The sequence below is a fragment of the Liolophura sinensis genome, chromosome 1, assembly GCF_032854445.1.
Source record: "Liolophura sinensis isolate JHLJ2023 chromosome 1, CUHK_Ljap_v2, whole genome shotgun sequence".
In the NCBI taxonomy this organism is placed as follows: Eukaryota; Metazoa; Mollusca; class Polyplacophora; order Chitonida; family Chitonidae; genus Liolophura; species Liolophura sinensis.
Genome location: NC_088295.1, coordinates 10,224,063 through 10,243,929, shown reverse-complemented (window position 1 = coordinate 10,243,929; position 19,867 = coordinate 10,224,063). Strand labels below are relative to the sequence as shown.

General features: G+C 40.5%; 1 protein-coding gene across 3 annotated transcripts; it reads right to left on the bottom strand.

The window, feature by feature from the left end:
- Positions 1-3,452: 3,452 nt before the first annotated feature.
- LOC135467277 (serine hydroxymethyltransferase, cytosolic-like) lies at positions 3,453-19,271 on the bottom strand. 3 transcript variants are annotated; one of them, XM_064745053.1, is made up of 8 exons: positions 19,256-19,271; positions 10,398-10,638; positions 9,594-9,952; positions 8,731-8,943; positions 7,867-7,980; positions 7,425-7,547; positions 7,024-7,251; positions 3,453-6,623 (listed from the first exon to the last, which is right to left on the bottom strand). In XM_064745053.1, exons 2-8 carry the CDS (start codon positions 10,601-10,603, stop codon positions 6,457-6,459), a joined length of 1,410 nt encoding a protein of 469 aa, XP_064601123.1. In that variant the 5' UTR covers positions 10,604-10,638; positions 19,256-19,271; the 3' UTR covers positions 3,453-6,456. The 3 variants fall into 3 exon arrangements, with proteins under 3 accessions (XP_064601123.1, XP_064601116.1, XP_064601131.1); XM_064745046.1 differs by lacking the exon at positions 19,256-19,271 and adding an exon at positions 15,044-15,090; XM_064745061.1 differs by lacking the exon at positions 19,256-19,271 and adding an exon at positions 13,627-13,642.
- Between the last annotated feature and the right edge of the window lie 596 nt (positions 19,272-19,867).

The window sequence follows — 19,867 nt, the reverse complement described above, 5'->3', positions numbered from 1 at the left end:
ATAAGACTCACAAAACAAGATAATTCGAATATGTTGGCTTCCAGAAAATGCATTCAAAAATTTTTTGAAGCTTTGCATTTATGCAAAACACGTGACCTTTTGCACTGTCTAGTTAAATGCATGTTCGGCATTCCAATTATTTTAATGCCATACACACGTCAGCGACCCAGAGAATAATAACTCCAGTTTTTATTTATCACAGAATACGGTCCGTGAAGTATATTTAAGTATGTAGAGCCAGTGTGTAGACTTCTCGATGGGTCAGGAACCTTCGTTAGACTACCTTAACTACGGCAGGTACTATATACCCACAATAAAATGCATGCTTTACGGTCTACACAGCGGAACTGGCGGACATACGCCAGTCACTGAACAATAGCTTATTGACACAGGACAAAACACAGACCAGCGAACGAATGAGGAGGACTTCAGGTAAGTTGGAAGTAAACAGGTCAACGAGGGGTCGAGCTGAAAGCCAGTAACTGTTCATTGAGAGTTCGATCTTTGGAGGGTTGTTCATAAATGTACATAGCATGGGTAGATATGCAACGTCATCTATTAATTTAAAGTAAGTAAGGCTTCGAAAAGGCCGGTGTGACAAGTTTATTGGTCTACCTCTTCAATCCCCCGTACAGGCTGCCTGAATACAAAAACAAACATGTCTCTTTCCCTATGATAAAGGAGGCAGTCTTCATGCACTAGTCTTTAGCTACACATTGACTCTCAGATACAAAATCCAATGCCAACATCTTCAAATTAATGCCATTATGTCTGGTTTAAGATATGCCTCGATGAAGAACAAATCTGAACCCCTATTATATAGTCCGTCCATAATCAGTCTAAACCAAGATGCAGTCATCATTTAAAACATGTTATGAGTAACTCAAAACTATATGTATGCGGTCGCTGTGAGTTCAGGTCCAACTCACGCTGGCTTCCTTTCTGGCCGCACGCGGGAAGGTATGCGGATGGTCGTGGGTTTCCTCCGTCGTATAAGTGAAATATTCTTGAGTACGGCGATCTGAGGTCCACATGTATGTGGGGGTCACTCAGACATCGCCTGTATATCCATGCACACGTGGTGACGGTCGGAGGTCAACTTGATGGCACACCCATATTGTCGGGATACAGATGCGCATATACCAGGTGACGATCTGATGTTCGCATGTGACGATCTGAGGTTCGCATGTGGAGGTCACTCAGACATCGCTATACATGCACAGCAGGTGACGATCTGACGTCCGCATGTGGAGATCACTCAGACATCGCTATCCATGCACACCTGGTGACGTTCTGACGTCCGCATGTGGAGGTCACTCAGACAACGCTATCCATGAACACCAGGTGACCATCTAAGGTCCGCATGTGGAGGTCACTCAGACATCGCTCGGATATCCATGCACACCTGATGACGGTCAAAGGTCACCGTGAGGATAATACACTCACATTGTCGGGATACAGATGGCCATATACCAGGTGACGATCTGATGTCCACATGCTGAGGTCACTCAGACATCATATGCATCTCCATGCACACCAGGTGACAATCTGAGATTCACATGTGAATGACATGGTCACATCGTCGGGATACAGATGCCCATATACCAGGTGACCATCTGAGGTCCACATGTGGAGGTCATTCAGACATCGCCTGGATATCGATGTACACTAGGTGACGATCCGTTGTCCAGATGTGGAGGTCACTCAGACACCTGGTGACGGTCGGAGGTCAACGTGTGGATGGCACACTCACATTTTCGATATACAGATGGCCATATACCAGGCGACGATCTGAGGCCCACCTGTGGAGGTCACACAGACATCGCCTGGATATCCATGCACACCCGGTGACAATCTGAAGTCTACATGTAGAGGTCACTCAGATATCCCCTGTATATTTACGCACACCTGGCGACAACCTGTCGTTGTATCAATAGTATAACCGGAGATATATAGGAAAGGCTTGGCCACAGAAGCATTTTTCTGATGCGCTTAGTAATTCTATGTCATCTTTTAGTTAAGATTTCTTACAAGGCCATGTGATACATCATGTTAGAGCAACCGGAAACACGATGACGCGTGGTTAAAAGGCAAAACAGGGTTAGGATGACCGAAGCGAAAAAGGCTGCCTCCTCTGGTTATAAAAATAAAATGACGGCGATAGTCTCAATGTGTATAAAGTTGCTTACTTTTAACTTCAATATGTCCGTTGTGAAACATCACAAAAACATAGTTATGGTTTTCAAACTCCATGGGTGGGGGCGAGTGGCGGTACTTTATCGATGCATATGTACACCTGGTCTAGTGTTTTTCATTTAACGTGTGGATGACAAATATCCACTTACTCGGGATAGGGATGGTTCTATTCCCGGCGATATACATATACTGTGTCGTCTTATGACATGGAAAGTCCATGCCGCCTATGTGCTGCCGCCACTTAAGTATCATGCCGAAGACACCAGACATGACCCCCTCCCCCCCCCCCCCCCCCAGTCAAATTCTACTGACAACCAGTTTCGTTGCTCAGTGCTGAGCGAGAATCGAGGAACCAAGTACCATTTTTAAAGTCTTTGGTATGACCCAAGCGGGGTTTAATCCCGGGTCTCCAGATTTCGAGGCGGGCGCTCTAACCATTGGGTCACCGAAGCGATATCATGTGAATGTAACAGCGACATCAGGCGGCCATAAATCAACAATGGCCAGCAAATTAGGATATATAAACCTGATGGCAGGCAAGTTTATATACTGATAGCATACCGAGATTGTTAGGCTGGGTATACATTTACCTGGCGACGGTCGGAGGACCAATGCGAACTTCACACATAGCAGGTTTACACTGACAAGACTATATTTGTTTGATTGGTGTTCATGTCGTTTTCAAGAATATTTCACTTATGCGACGGTGTCCACCTTGTCATGGTTGGAAACCGGACATAACCCTGGACCATCCGCCGGTTGCTGCAAGACCTTCCGACGTACGACCGCAGAGGAAGCCTGTGTGAGCTGCACGGCTACCGCCTTGGTAATTGACTCCTGGGTAGCGAGGTTACAGATGTCTATATACGGGAAAACGCTCGGAGATCAACTTTCAAGTTGCACATAAATGGCAAAGCGACAGTCTCCGGTAATGTGTGGCCATTAATTGGCGACCGTCAAAACGGAGATGTACGTCTAGCGATGGTTCAAGAACCACCAGTGAATTGTACAAAAACAATGAACATGTTGACTGACCTTCCAGAATGCGGCGACATCATGCGGTATGTAATCTTTGAACAATACGTTTCCCCAAAACGAAAGTTCAAGCCAATCAATATTCGAATATAGAGAATAATATGGCGTGGGATTTGGTAGCATATAATTAATTAGGATATGTGAATACACTCAATAAATTGTAAGGCTAATATCGCCCCATCCCACTCAATGTAAGGAACACAGAGAAAACAGTATTGTTATAACTAAGCATTTATTCAATAATATATTCAAATACCAGAAACGAATTTGACCCACTGTCCACGTTTTGTCTCCATATACCTGCACTCACGCATATACTCGCTTCATTCACAAATCAAACCAATTTATGTATAGGTAAAAACCTCTCAGTGCAAATCCTCCAAATATTCCGGATAAAAGGAAAAAAATTAACCTCAGCACTCCAGTTCATGTAGGCAAAATAAGCATTATAACATTAAAAGCAAATACATTGGTATGTACAAACAAAATGGAATTCTAAATACCAAAATACAATGGTACAAACAAATTTACCTTCCAAAATGTACTGGTACACAATTTGCATGAAATGCCACCTTTAATTGCATTGGTCATCGTAGACAATACTTCTCAGCTTAAAGCCTTGGAGATCATGTCACTTGAAGTTACAGCCTATCAAAGATCATGTCACCAGTGTTTCTTCATTCAGAAAATGGAACGCTGAAGTACGCAAATTTAGTAACGATTCGATCAGGACATCCAAACCGCATACGGACTCTACGTTAGTAAATGGTTTGAGCAAATGGAGATTATGATCCATTAAAATTTCTCGGAAATCGGAACCTTATTACCCTAGAAGGTCTGGAATATTTCTTCTATGCATTGTTGACAAATAATCGTCTGCAGGCGCCTTAACCTTCAGTTTCATGTTGCAGTCAACTTGTAGAGTCAATTGGAGTGCCTCCGTGGCTCAGTTGGTTAGCGCGCTAAGCGCAGCGTAATGACCCAGAAGCTTCTCACCAATGCGGTCGCTGTGAGTTCAAGTCCAGCTTATGCTGGCCTCCTCTCCGGCCGACAGTGGGAAGGTCTGTGAGCAACCTGCGGATGGTCGTGGGTTTTCCCCGGGCACTGCCCGGTTTCCACCCACCATAATGCTGGCCGCCGTCGTATAAGTGAAACATTCTTGAGTACGGCATAAAACATCAATCACATAAATAAATAAAATAAATTGTAGAGTAAATCTGTGCATGGCATTTGTGAAGAAGAGGTTGATGTGTTGGTTCACCGACGAGCCCATCCTGGGATGTTCACTGATTAAAGCTGGTTCATGAATGAATTGACGTAACTCCACAAACTCCAGCGGAATCAATTTCCTGTCACGTGAAACGATTAGTACACACAAAGCTCATGGATAAAAACGGCAAATGGCAATCAACAAGAGGAAGTGAAAATGACCAATAACGAAGTAAAAGTGGCCAATAACGACGTAAAGGCGACTCATGCGGCAACGGTTTGACTTGCATGGGATTAGAGCGTGTTTGAAATCATTCATGGAAGTATTAGGACATCGGTACCAGTTTTAGCAGGCCAGAACATATTATGATTTAACACCTTATTTTCTGCAGTCGATAACTATAAAAGTCTTGGATCATTTCCTCGATAACAAGTTAGTGTGGCTCAGTACTGCTCCGCACCTCAGTGCATCGGGTTCAGATAAGCCGCTAAGATGGGGGCTAGCTACTGACCACTTATGATCGAGTTCATGCAAGTTTGACAGTGCCTTTTGAAATCAGGAAGTTTCTTTTGGACTCCAAAATGCACTGTGAAGACTAACATGCACTGTGATTTTTCTTTTTGCTGAGACAGGTGAACACCCGAAAGAATCAGCCTGTACCAAGTTATTAGGCGTAGATAATTCAGACCTTATACCCTTTTTGGACTACAGGGCCCAGTTTTACAAAGTGGCGAATGACAATTTTTATCGTACATTATTTTGTACACCATTACCGTGCCATTGTCCTCTGTGCAATTATCGTACATGTGCGACATCTTGATGAAACTGAAACTGGTGAACTGTTTTAAAGAGCTGATTCAACAAAACTGGTCTCCACGTCAAGTTTTTGCTGGTTATTTAACAGATCTGTATGAACCCCAATCATCTCAATTTCACCTGAGCGTAAATTAACAGATTTGTACCAACCGTAATCACCCAAATCTCACCTGAGCGTAAATTAACAGATTTGTACCAACCGTAATCACCTAAATCTCACCTGAGCGTAAATTAACAGATATGTACCAACCGTAATCACCTAAATCTCACCTGAGTGTAAATCAACAGATTTGTACCAACCGTAATCACCTAAATCTCACCTGAGCGTAAATTAACAGATTTGTACGAACCGTGATCACCTAAATCTCACCTGAGCGTAAATTATCAGATGTCAATCTGAACTTCCAAAATTAGGGACAAATCATTTGCAAAATTTTTCTGATTTATCTGCACTCTTACCCAGTAATGTATAATAGCCACCTTTTCCAGACAACCTTCTCACAGTATAACTGTGTTCAGAGGTCACAGAAATTCCCACACAATGGTTAACAACACTTAAAACCCATTTCTACTACATCCTACTATTGTTAATCACAAATGTAAATAGGCGACGAATCTGATTTGGAGTTGCAGGACAGAGTTTGATACATTGGACTCTACCTTATTCCCAGTACAGCCAATGTAGACATACTGAATATACAAGTGACATGATGAAGTACATTGATGCGGAACAATCCTGGAAGTTCTAACTTCCTCGCTTGGCGTTTAGCATGAAGGGGATAGTTCATCGACTGGTTTACCCGGATCAGTATAATGGCTTGGGTGGGGCAGCTTGCTTGCCTTCGGTAAGTCGTCTCAGTGAAGCAGAACTAAATAAAAGAGCGGTGGAAATCCGTCCTGCAACGAAGGAGGTACATTTCATACACCCCAAGGATTTTTTGTTGTGGTATGACTGAAAAATTGTCGAGCACCATGTTAAACCCCAAGCACTCACTCACTTGATGTGGAACAGTGAACACTCAGACAATTTGTAAATTATGTAGTAAACCGAGGCCCCATTTATACCATGGACTATATGCCTGTGATTACACATCAATGAGTGCTCAGGTCAGAGTATGGTCACCTATGTGGGTGTATTGATACATACGGATGTGTATGAATGTGCAGAAATCAGCATGTTCTAGGTACTTGGCACTTTTTCACAGCTCATCAAACCCTGGCATGGGGAACTTCTCTGCAAAAGCTTCCACTCGGCCCTTTACAGCCTGGATTTTGGCTCTCACTGCTTCATCAGTTTCCAGTTTTGCTCTAAACTCTTTTAATGTTGGGCCACAGCTTGATGCCACTTCTTTGGTAAGATTGATTCCTGAGAAAACCAAACAAAGATTTCAATGCTGACATGTTCTTGTATAATTTCACTCGAAACAGATTTTATTTTAATCCAAATTTGAGATATGTACATGATCAGTAAACACGGAATGTTTATTTTCCATGTGTTTAAGAAAAACAAACTTGAGATAAAGCAATCTGAAGTGGAATTTTTAATCCTAGTTATAAAAATTCTACAAATTTTGTTTCTATTATGTTTTTTATTTTCTTGTTTTCAATATTACCATTCGATACACAACACCCACAACTTACCCATTTTGGCAATCAGCTGATGACAGCTTTGTGGATGTCAGCAGTGGCAAACACAATTACACCGTGGATGATAAATCTCACCAGCCCACATATACATGTTCAATGAACTACTGTGAATTTCATACCTTCTATAATGAAATCCACAACCTGTTCAAAATCTGTGGCTTTCAGATTTCTTGAGGTTAGTGCAGGAGAGCCAAATCTCAGTCCGCTGGGCTTCAGTGCGCTCTTGTCTCCCGGACAGGTGTTTTTGTTACAGGCCACGCCTATCTCCTCTAACACCTTCTCTGCCCTTGCCCCGTCCAATCCCTGTGGGCGCAGGTCTACCAGGATGAGGTGGGTGTCAGTGCCACCTGCATTTACAACAGGTAAAAGAATAGCAGGTAAAATTATAGGTAAGATGTCTGCTTTTATAACTATGGCTGCCATATAGTGCACACTAAATCCCGCTGTACAGATTTGTGGCATTATCAATGATAATTAGTTCCTGTCAAATGGTTGTGATCTTTATAAACTTTGATCATACCCGAGACTACCGTGAAGCCTTTCTCCTGGAAACGTTTTGACATCACCTTGGCATTAACCAGCACTTGCTGCTGGTAAGTCTTGAAGGCTGGTGTATTAGCTTCTCTCAGGGCTACGGCCACAGCTGTAATAAAACACGAGAAAGATGTTATTTTAATGCCAGCTTTTTACAAGTTGTACTTCATTACACCAGATGCATCTTTTATTTGTTTCTTAATCATCTGAATTTGATTTCAAATTCTTTGATGAACTAGTTCAAGTAAACAGAAATAATTTACACGACACCAGTTGAAAATTTCTACAATGCCACAACTGTGACATCCCCATCAATGAGTACAGCTGCTAGATCACAATAAAATACATTACCAACAGTAAAATGACAAGGGTACAAGTTGATAATATATCACAATCAAGTTTCCAGAGTGGTCAAGTTTTCAGCTCACCTGCAATTTGATGGTTATGAGGCCCTCCCTGTAGCCCCGGGAACACAGCCTCATTAATCCTCTTCTCCAAGTCATACTTCACCTCTGTCCCATTCTTCAGCACCTTCCTCACACCTAACGAAACACACACACACGGAAGGAAAGTCACATTACCAAGACCTGAATGCAGTTTTCATAAAGGCGATGGAGCTACATTTTTCCTCAAAATCAAATATCAAAACTAATCCTTGTCTTATTAAATCTCAAAACCACAAGCAGCAGCTATTGTGAACACAGTGATACCGTCAAACTATGAAGAGTTTTTTCCCTTGATCTATGTAATCTCTCACTAACACCAAATGGTTAAAAACAATGACGTCACTGAAAATGGGGAACTACTTAAAACACAAACCATAAAAAACAGTCAACACAAATCACAAACCCTAGTCAATATAAATATGCTTCTCCATTTAACCTGGCAACTATACACAGGTTAAATGTAGGTTTCTGACCCCACTTTCACAAAACTTTGTAAATAAGTATTTATTTATTTATGGTGGGAGGAAACCGGGCAAACCCACGAAGGTCTGCTGGCAGACCTTCCCATGTATGGCCGGAGAGGAAGCCAGCATGAGCTTGATTTGAACTTGCAGTGAACGCATTGGTGAAAGGCTCCTTGGTCATTATGCTGTGCTAGCGCACTAACCGACTGAGCCACAGAGGTCCCTCATTTGTAAATCAGTGTGATACTTGCTCATTCACCTTACGTCACACACTGACAGCTCAAAATGTCCTTTACAAAAAAAGTAGGGAGAAATTTTGATCTACTAAGTTTTGCGAAAGCGGCACACTGTATCAAGTTTTCTTGCCCCAAACTGTCCGTACCTTTCCTGAAGAAGATCATTCCTGACCTGGCTCCTCTCAGTGTTTTATGGGTTGTTGTGGTGACGATATCACAGTGTTCAAACGGGCTGGGGATAACTCCTGCTGCCACAAGGCCGCTAATGTGTGCCATGTCAGCCAATAGGTATGCATCATTCTCATCAGCAATTTCCTTAAACCTCTTGTAGTCAAGATGACGAGAGTAACAGCTGATGCCTGCAAGGCAGAGAGGACACTCATAATCTGTCTAATTCTACGCAATATGACTTACTACAGGCGTCTGAATACAATTTAAATTTCCCAAACAATCCTCATAAAGAAAAGTCACCAAAACAAAGTTACCAAATATAAGCAAGTGCTTACAAGTCACCTCTCAGCATTTTTATCACATAGATGACACTTCAGAATACACTAAACTGTTTGTCTTGATTATTGCTTTGCCATTAATCCTGTAGTCATTTATCAGGAAAGAAAACATCATTTGGATCAGATCACAGAAACTCTTGTTCTATCTAAATGTAAAACCTCTACGAGTACCAAATTCAGGGGGAACAAATCTCAGAGCTGTGACTTTTGGTTTTAAAAACTTCTTTGAAACTGCCACGGAATGATGGTAGAAACTATACCAATAAAGCCTGCAGGAGAATTTCTCCAGAGCATACATTAAATGGCTATGTCAAATCACTTGTAGAGTTATGATGTAGGCATAAGAGAAAAGGACTTGATGACAGTTGTGTTAACTGTCAACAACTGTCCATATCAATAACAGTCCCTTACAGGTCTTCCAGGGAAATAACTGAACATTCTTGATGTCCAGTCTTTCTTGATCTGCAAGGATATCTGGTTACCAAAAAAATGGCACTCACCAGCAATGATTATCTGTGGGTGAAACAAACGAGCAGTTTCTGCCAATTTGTCATAGTCTATGAGTCCAGTGGCCGGGTCGAGTTTATAGGGGAATGATTCAAAGAATACAGATGTGGCAGAGACTTTGCGAGAACTGGTCATGAACCCGTGACTAAGATGGCCACCGTCTGGCAGGTCGAGTCCCATGATGCGTCCATGAGGGCCGACCACGCCAGTGTACACTGCAAAGTTAGCCGGGGAGCCGGACAAGGGCTGGACATTCACTCCCCATTTCTCCGGGTCAAGGCCATATAGCTGTAGAGCCCGCTTCTGACACAACAGCTCAATCTGGTCGATGTACTCATTCCCACCGTAATACCTGTCGATGACAGTTCATCCACACATCAGCTGAATATCAAATATATATTGCAATCTGCCCTTTGAACATATTTGAAAGTTTATTATCCCTGGAATTAACATTTATCAGAATGAAATTTACTAGCAATCATACACAGAGAATAATTTGACTTACATAGTGGTAGTCAGCTTAAGACTTAGTGGCTAGTACAAACCAGGCAGAAACTCAGACAACCACTTCCATTTGCCAAGTACCAGAAAAGCCTTCAACCATAATGCAACCCAACAAGCAAGTACTGAATTTCTTTATTTATTCGTTTCACTGTTGAATAACTCCAAGACAAGTGTCTTGATCACTCTGTCAAGACTCACACTGGATTAGTTTATTTATTTAATTGAGTAATATTTATTCAACACAGTTAAAACTATCACTAGATGTAACATTTCTCAGGTTCTTGCAACCATACCTTTGGCCTGGCTGACCTTCAGAGTATTTGTTATTGAGACAGGAGGAGAGCGGTTCTAACACAGCTCGACTGGCAAAGTTCTCAGAGGCGATCAGCTCCAGGCCCTTCCTCTGTCGGTTTTTCTCCTTGCGAATCAGATCGTACATCTCTGGATCAACCTTTTCCAGCCTCTCCTGCTCAGTCCAGCAATCGCCAGTACCATTCATTTTTTCTCACCGTGAGTCCCAACCAGCCACAAACACTAGAACACAGAATCACGCCGTCACTGTGCTGCCTCAGACCTTGATACATGATATAGATGATATCAAGTGATCTTATTACAGGGTTCGTACAGGTCTATGAAAATGAAATTCAAGGATTTTTTCCAGAAGGTTTTTGTCATTTTCAAGGCTAGATTAGGTCTTGGCTCAGTAAAAAAAAAATGAATGCCATATATCATTATGCAGGGCTTCCTGAGTATTTTTTTTAGCCAGTCACTTTAGCCACTCATCAGATTTTGTAGTAAATACTATTTTTCTTTAGCCATACTTTCTTAGAAGCCATGACTCTTGTAGGTCTCCTTCTGTACTTCATTTTTATCTGCATTGGTGTAGCTGCTAAAATCAGTTTGGTCTCTTCTAGCTATATCTGGGGTTTATCAAACGTTACATTTAGAACAATTGCTCTCAAAATAATGGACCAATGCTTGGCAGCATGTTATCTATAGGATTCTAGTAAAATGTAACTGCCCCTATCAGAAAGATATTATGAAATTAATTTGTAAATTCAGTTATTTAAATGCAACATTATGATCAGTACATTGGAGTAACACAGTCTGACAGGAGTTCCTCCAGGCGGCGTACACATTGATGTAACGGCACATATTCAGAAACATTTAATTTACTCCAGATCCCCCCCCCCCACCAATAGTTTATTATGTGGAAAAGTTTAAATTTTTCACGGGAGGTAACTTCATTTACAGGTGTACGTCTACCTTGACTAATTCTCCTTGAGAATTTTTTTTTTTTTTTTTTACAATTGGCGATGAAAGGTGTCCCCCAAAATGCCATGATTCTCATTCGTTCTTTAACAAAAATGATTTCAAGCATTATTTAATGTAAGTCAACTTCCAACAATGCTGAACCCAGTTGGTGAATTTCTGTCAAGTAATTGCCATACAACTGTGTTGTTGTTGTTTTGTCGAGATGAGGCCGTTTGAAATGAAAGTAAATGGATTATTTTCATAACAAAAATTGCGAAAATCTGCTAAAAACTGGACCTGACTCCACACAGCTATTTCTGTCTTAAGTCTAAATTTGAGATATGATTTTGGAACTTACTTTAGAGCTCTGTAAATTAAGGTTTTGGCCATCTCATAAATATAATCACAGGACAAATGTGTCAGAATTTCATTTTCCAGTACCAAACACTAAGCACTGTGAGGAGGTTTTAAGGTGTGACTTAAGTCAGAGAAGGCTTTGTGAATGAATGAATGATTATGGCTTAACGCCACATCGGCAATATTTCAGCCATATCGTGGCGATAGAGATGGCTTTGTGGAATCTGCCCCAGAACTGTCTCAATCGTGTTCATTCATGGAATACTTGTCACACTACATGTTGTTATGACAGTCTTACTAGGAATGAATGAATGAATGAATGAATGAATGTCCATATTGCGGCGAGAACATGCTTAAACCCAGAGAGAGTGAATATTTTTTAATGTGACGAATACATCCAAAAACGAATGAAATCAATGGACTTTTTGACAACTCTGAACAAACAACCGCACTATATTTAAAATATATTATCTGAAAAAATTGTATATAAAAATGTAGTGTTAATCTCCGAATTACTCTACTCCTCTGCATATACATGATCCTCCACATGCACATGGCTATCTGAAATTCAGGTCTGTACTAAGCTTAGCGATTTAGTAATTATGACCAACTTGAACATATACATGATCCTCTATATGCACATGGCTATCTGAAATTCAGGTCTGTACTAAGCTTTGCGATTTAGTAATTATGACCAACTTGAACATATACATGATCCTCTATATGCACATGGCTATCTGAAATTCAGGTCTGTACTAAGCTTTGCGATTTAGTAATTATGACCAACTTGAACATATACATGATCCTCCACGTGCACATGGCTATCTGAAATTCAGGTCTGTACTAAGCTTAGCGATTTAGTAATTATGACCAACTTGAACATATACATGATCCTCTACATGCACATGGCTATCTGAAATTCAGGTCTGTACTAAGCTTAGCGATTTAGTAATTATGACCAACTTGAACATATACATGATCCTCTACATGCACATGGCTATCTGAAATTCAGGTCTGTACTAAGCTTAGTGATTTAGTAATTATGACCAACTTGAACATATACATGATCCTCCACATGCACATGGCTATCTGAAATTCAGGTCTGTACTAAGCTTAGTGATTTAGTAATTATGGCCAACTTGAACATATACATGATCCTCTACATGCACATGGCTATCTGAAATTCAGGTCTGTACTAAGCTTAGCGATTTAGTAATTATGACCAACTTGAACATATACATGATCCTCTACATGCACATGGCTATCTGAAATTCAGGTCTGTACTAAGCTTAGTGATTTAGTAATTATGACCAACTTGAACATATACATGATCCTCTACATGCACATGGCTATCTGAAATTCAGGTCTGTACTAAGCTTAGTGATTTAGTAATTATGACCAACTTGAACATATACATGATCCTCTACATGCACATGGCTATCTGAAATTCAGGTCTGTACTAAGCTTAGCGATTTAGTAATTATGACCAACTTGAACATATACATGATCCTCCACATGCACATGGCTATCTGAAATTCAGGTCTGTACTAAGCTTAGTGATTTAGTAATTATGACCAACTTGAACATATACATGTGTGCTTGTGATCACATGATGTCCACGACTACATTTCACCAAGACCTCAATTATATTAACCTACTAAACTTCAACATGTACATGCAAATTGCCATTAGTCAACCACAAATGCAGCAGTATGCCAAACTAGAGAGGACTGGTTCTTATAACGCCATACGTAGCTCAAACCTGTCGCTACCAGTGTGAACCATGTCATCACAGTGAGCACGTACATGGCTTGATTTAGGCAGCCTGATTCTGTCAGCTATTGTAGAACTCCAATGTATGTCACACACACATACAATGGGAAGAGAATAGCTTTGTGTCCTCTACTCTACCAGCTACTTTATCTGTTTGTTTATCTGATTGGTTTTTAACACTGTATTCAACAATATTTCACTTCCAGGACGGCCAGCATCATAGGCGAGTGGCTCACTTGATGTGCTATCCCCCCGCAGCCAAAGAGGTCCCTATCTGCACTGTAAACAGCATATATAGCACACAATTTTCCACAATCTGCGCCGCAACACCGCTAGCTAGGTTAGTAGTTAAAACATTAGTCTCAATGTTGTCAAACAGTCTTCAACCAATGTGGTTAAAATTCAGCTCCAGCTGTGTTTGACTGACTGGCCTTTGGGTTTCAAGTTTTATCAGGTGTCTGACAAAAACTAAAATTCACACTTAAACCAAAGTGCAATCTGAAGCATGTAAACCATTACCGTGCAAGGCACTGAACTTTGGTTAGAGTAAATAAAGTCACAGTTGTCAGTCTAAGAGGTATATGTAACAAAATCAATTTCAATACCATTTTAGTTTTCCTTAGGTCCAGGCTAGGAAAAACAGTTTTAAGCCTAAGGGATATTAAAAGAGAAGAAAACAAAAAAATGACACTATAGGCTGAAAAGAGCACATTTTTTTTCTATCTGGTGGTGCCTGCTGCATGATTTTGCGATTTTTCCTCGACATACATGTTAAGCCTGAAAATGGCAAAGATGGCATAAATCGCCGAGTTTATCGTAAACACCCTGTAATTTATGCTGGGGGTGTGGTTGCCTCTCAGCCAATGAGAGTTATTAAAACTGCTGGCTTGTAAACTCGGAACCTACATCCAACATTCCGGTTTCCCAATCGTCAAGCAAAAAACGAAACTGTACTGTTCGCTACCTTCTGGGAAGAAGAGTTCTACCGGAAATGTACGAACTGCACTTCAGCGGTCTCCAACTGCAATTCTCCTCCTAACACAGAAGACTTCAGGACTAGTTCTTAGGCAAAATGGAGTCGCCCACAGCTGACTTTGGCGCTGACTTTATTTATAAATTATCAACTTGAGGTACAGAGTTAGAATTTTTTATGGCATGCACCTGCGAGGAAATGCATTCTCTTTTCAATGGTATTTGACTGATATTTAAATTTCCTTCTCCTTTAATGCCTCTTACTACATGTAGCTAAACTTCTGAAATCGAAGTGTTTGTTTTTAACTTCATCTATTTAATATCCAGATTTGGCTCCACGGGATATGGGATTAAGTAAAGTAACATTACATTTTCCAGGAGCCATACAAGACATTTAGGAACATCTGGCTCGTAAATGCCTGTATTTTAAACTCTGTTGTTTTACACCTACCTGAAAAACCTGAGCAGCTACAACTAAAGCAAGGGCAAGAGGGAGCTGAATTTTAATACCAGCGATAGCTATGCATCATTTGCATGAAGGGCGACTTATGCCACACAGTCTTATGTGAACCAGATTGCTTACCTGCATACAGGTACCGTCATGTAACAGCTAGTATACCTGTAGAGATGCCTACCACATATTATCATGGCAATGACAGAATGAGGTCAACTGGCCCAGTTGTTAATAACACTGTAGAAAACTCTGCTGCACATAATACAACATGAATTGGTCAAAATGACCTCAATCCAGATCACCCACTAACAAAGTATTTGATATATATATTGTATATATTGTATGTTCAAGCTGGTGCCATGGAGCTGAATGTGTCTGGAATCATAATGATAAATTGTGAAAGCTAAAATGTTGCTTGCCGAGGTTAATTTAATTTAGCTGTGTATCAGCAATTAATATGCATATGTCATCAGCATTTAGGCGGGCGTTTTGAGCTGATGCTCATAACATTACCCAATACTTTATTAACTACTTGGTGTATATCTTGCGTATGTCCTACACTTGTGTAAATTCAACACGTCAATAAAACTGTGTGCAGAAATGTACCTTAGTTCATATGAAAACTAGGATGAGGTGTTTATACCGGACATCAACATAAACAAGCCCTAATCAACCTGGTTTTATGGCTGGTTATGTATGCATCAAATACACAACAAAGACTATTTCTCTCCAGTAAAGGATTTCTTTACTAACTACACTGTATAGACACGAGCAGCTATTTCATTTGTTTATTTTGTTAGACAAGTATGAGAATAATGGATAGCGGAGACATTAGATCATGCAACCATACTGAACTGCAGTCGCGTGCAATATGACTGTTTTAGCGTTCTAACTTCATACACCACCTTCTAACAACAACAGCATGGGCTCACAAACAACCGCGGTTCATCATGATTGGGCAGTTGGCTCTTTGGCTTTACATTGGTACCAAGTTAATGGTGTTTGAAGAGGTATCCTGCTGTTGTTGTTGAGAGGTAGGTGGTTTATGAAAAGGAATAAATAATGTAACTCGGTGATATGATCCATGTACACATGGATGTTGTGTAAGACTGACTGTACTTCTGATCTCCCACTACAATATTGGAGAGCTGTTGCCTCAGCACTGTACCCATGGCCAAGTCTGACCATAAAAACACACCTGTGACCACAGGTGCTCGAAACCAGTCCTTAAACTCTATATATGCCATATACCAGCCTCCTACATGTATATGTGAAGTAAAGGTATGAACGACACTGGTCGGCCGCAAGCACCCAGTGTCTCTGAAATTCAAGAATTACAGCAGGGCTTTACTTTCAACGGGATTTCGGAAATTCAATTCACGCCAGGGCTCCCGTAAATTAATATGCTTGGACTCCACTGAATATGTGGATATACTGCCATGAACACCGCCATAATGTACGGTTTGACTTTTATTACACCTTATTTCGAATAGGTGGTGGTGCTGTTTGCCATGATAACTTTCAAAAAACATACAAATAATAGAACCTGTATACTGACGAACAGAGATCAAAATAAACTGTAAACAAAGTTTGAAATTTTGAAATGAATTGCCTAACTGTTGATTTTAGCCTACATTGCCAGCAAATTCTTTAGCATAAACTAACTGACAAATAATGCAATACATCAAGGGTTGAAATAACTGCTGGCCTGCTGATAGTTAAATCTTTGTTGAGCTGGAAAGAGTTAAGAAAAAAAAGTCTGGCGGGCCAAGATAAATTTTAACAGCAGGGAGGGAAAATAAGGGCTATAAATGTGTACACAAACTCTGGCAAATTAGGGTGTGGTGGGAAAAGAAAGAGGGAGTTCATTGGTCTTTAATTTGACCAATCTTTGGCATGCCAGTAAAAGATGACAATAGTAAATAGATGACAACAGTAAATAGATGACAACAGTAAATAGATGACAACATGGGTTGGTTTCTAGTGAATGTTGCTATGACTCAGACTATCCCACTGACTATGTCTCTCCTGTGGACCAATGAGTGAGCTTCTAATAAATTGTTGGAAATGCCACCTGTGTACAACAATGCAATGACTGTTAGATAGCCAAAGCAGTGGTAGCGGTTCTGACCATCTACAGAGGACAATTAAAACTGAAACATACCCAAAAATAATGAGAAGACTGCACTGAAATGAACATGGAGCAATGGAAAAGGGTGCCTGAATACATTTTTGTAAAATATTTTGTTTGCTATTATGCAGCGATGAAACAACGGAATTGGGACGCCTTTAAACAGTTTGCTTGTAAATGTGATCGCACCGCACTGGTATTTTGGAATTAAAGGAAAGATTTTATTGTGACATGTTACTGTCAAATGTCACAGCAATCTAGCAAATCCATTACAAATGTCAGCAACTCCATCAGTTACAGCAGACTTCTGTTGTTGAAAGCTTTGGTCTAAGGATGGTTTATATTTCACTAATTGGGCCTATGCAAGGATCGCTGGGCCCCAACATCTTAACATATTAAAAGTTCAGTTGATTTCTTGGTTACAAACCTCTAGTACCTGAACTTCTTACAAAAAAAAAAAATGTTCATGTCATCAGTAACCAGTAATTCTTTGAACCAATATAATAATAATACGCTATGTATATCAGATCAACCTACAATGTTAATATTTTATTCGTGGCTCACTTGGTTAGTGCAGCCTAATGACCCTGGAGCCTCTCACCAATGTGGTCGCTGTGAGTTCAAGTCCAGCTCAAGCTGCCAGCAAAGTGCGGATGGTTGTGGGTTTCCCCGGGCTCTGCCCGCCCACCATAATGCTGGCTGCCGTCGCATAAGTGAAATATTCGTGAGTACGGCGTAAAACACCAATCAAATAAATAAATACAACTTTATTGGCGTGGTGCTTTTGTATATCATGAAGGGCTTTAAAAAAATTGGTAATGGCCAACTGATTTCCAAGTTAACTGGCCTACTACCCTTTAGATTTGTGGGGCTTATTTCTATCCCTGTATAGTGATATTTATGTCACCCAGCCGTTTGATTTTATACACCGCATATAAAAACTTGGGAGTAACTGCATACTATGTGGTATTGGATATGACCTAGATTTTGGTGGATTCACGCAAAACAAACCTTCATGTACGGGAATCTGTTTAGATTCTGGTAAAGAACTACAAAAATAAAGGCCTGTAAAACCTTTACCTTCAAACTTTTCCCTACATGGAGATATTATCTTCTCGAATCCACTGTTAGTATTTCCAAATCAGTTGTATTTTGTCCCAGTGTCACTCACATGTGCATCTGGGCCCATAAGACATCGGTGGTGACCACGCACACTCTTACTCTACTATATATATCCCTATTGATTATCTCACTTCTAAAGGGAGATAACCTGAATAGAGACAAATTTTTTGTCTAAGCAAGATGGCACGTGGATTCCACTGATATAGGGTTTACAGACTGGTTTCGAGCGCCTGTGCCTGATATCTAGATGATGAGCTTGTCTACGACAGCTGTAGAATAGAACTCTCCTACTTGTATATTTGGATGGACGTAGGTATAAGTAGGTCTATACAATAGAGTGTTTACAGTGTTTCATGGCTATGATTTTGCCAGTCCAAGACATCAGCTTAAAACAGCATGACAGAAGAAAAGGCTCACTGGGACTGATTCCACAACTATCTGGCTTTACTCCTGTACCAAATTTATGACTTTTTGGGCGATATCCTGGACACATGCCGTTGTTGTTGTGATGTAGGTAATTTTTGCACAGGAATAAGGACATGGAGATAGGACCCTGTCTCAAGTCAGAGGTATAAAACTAGTAGGTGAAGTACATTACTGCTCTGAAGAATCTGGGGGTCCAGATTATACTGTATGTACCAGAACAGGACCATTTCTAATTTCCGTCTCACTAAGCGTCACTCATTCTCACTCAAGCACTGGTATATTTCGCTAGTAAACAGAATTTAGTGCATTCCATATGGCCACTATGTACAGAGATCCAATCATTACTTGGTCCACCTTATTTAAGATGGACTGACATTGTAGTGTGGAGATTGTTCAGACCTTGAACTAGTGTAACAGTTATATTAATCCCTGTTCACAGCCTTTAGGTTTAATTTCCCGCCATTTACTTCCGATTTTCAGTAAATCCAAAGAATCATGTGCTTTCGACCACTGCAATGTTACATTATTTATTATTAGACTAGATAGGTCCTTGCAGCTATACGTGACCCTATACTACTAATTTACCAAAATGGTATGTGATTACGTTGACCTATTTTACAGATAAACACGTTTTTCACACTGTCACCTCAATCAACACTCACCGTTTACAAATCAAGAGAATCAAGGCCGATCAGCGGACCGCTGATCGTTTTATACCACGAGGAGCACAATCTCCGCCTACTAAGGGCTTCAACCAATCAATGCTTTACAGCGGGTGCGCCCTCTAGTGGAGAAAGGGCATTCAGGGAAAGATAACTCTTACGTAGTAGACCAACAAATCCGTGATGATGCGTTTTTAAGAAAGGCATCATCCTTGCACACGTAACTAAGACATGCTTTACCTGGGGAATCAATTAAGTAAAAATTCTACTGAGCTCGTTTTATTATCATTTCCGTGCTAGACGATTTTCTCATCTTTGTAACGTGTAACTTGGATTACTATGATCAACACCTTTTCAGTCACGCCTGTCTCTTTCCACAAAAAAGCTTCGTAGTTCTCACAGGACACTAATGTAGAATACGGTCCTGTTGCACTCCTGGTTATTAAGTGAAACAAACACTTTGATATATCATTGCTCCCTTGCTTGCTCAGCTGGTAATATTTCTAACTAATGCCATTCACCAGTTATCAACTTTGACCCTGGTGAATGGGACGGACTGGATTGGTCTTGCATTTAATCCACATTTCAAGTCCTAATAAATAATATTAGCTT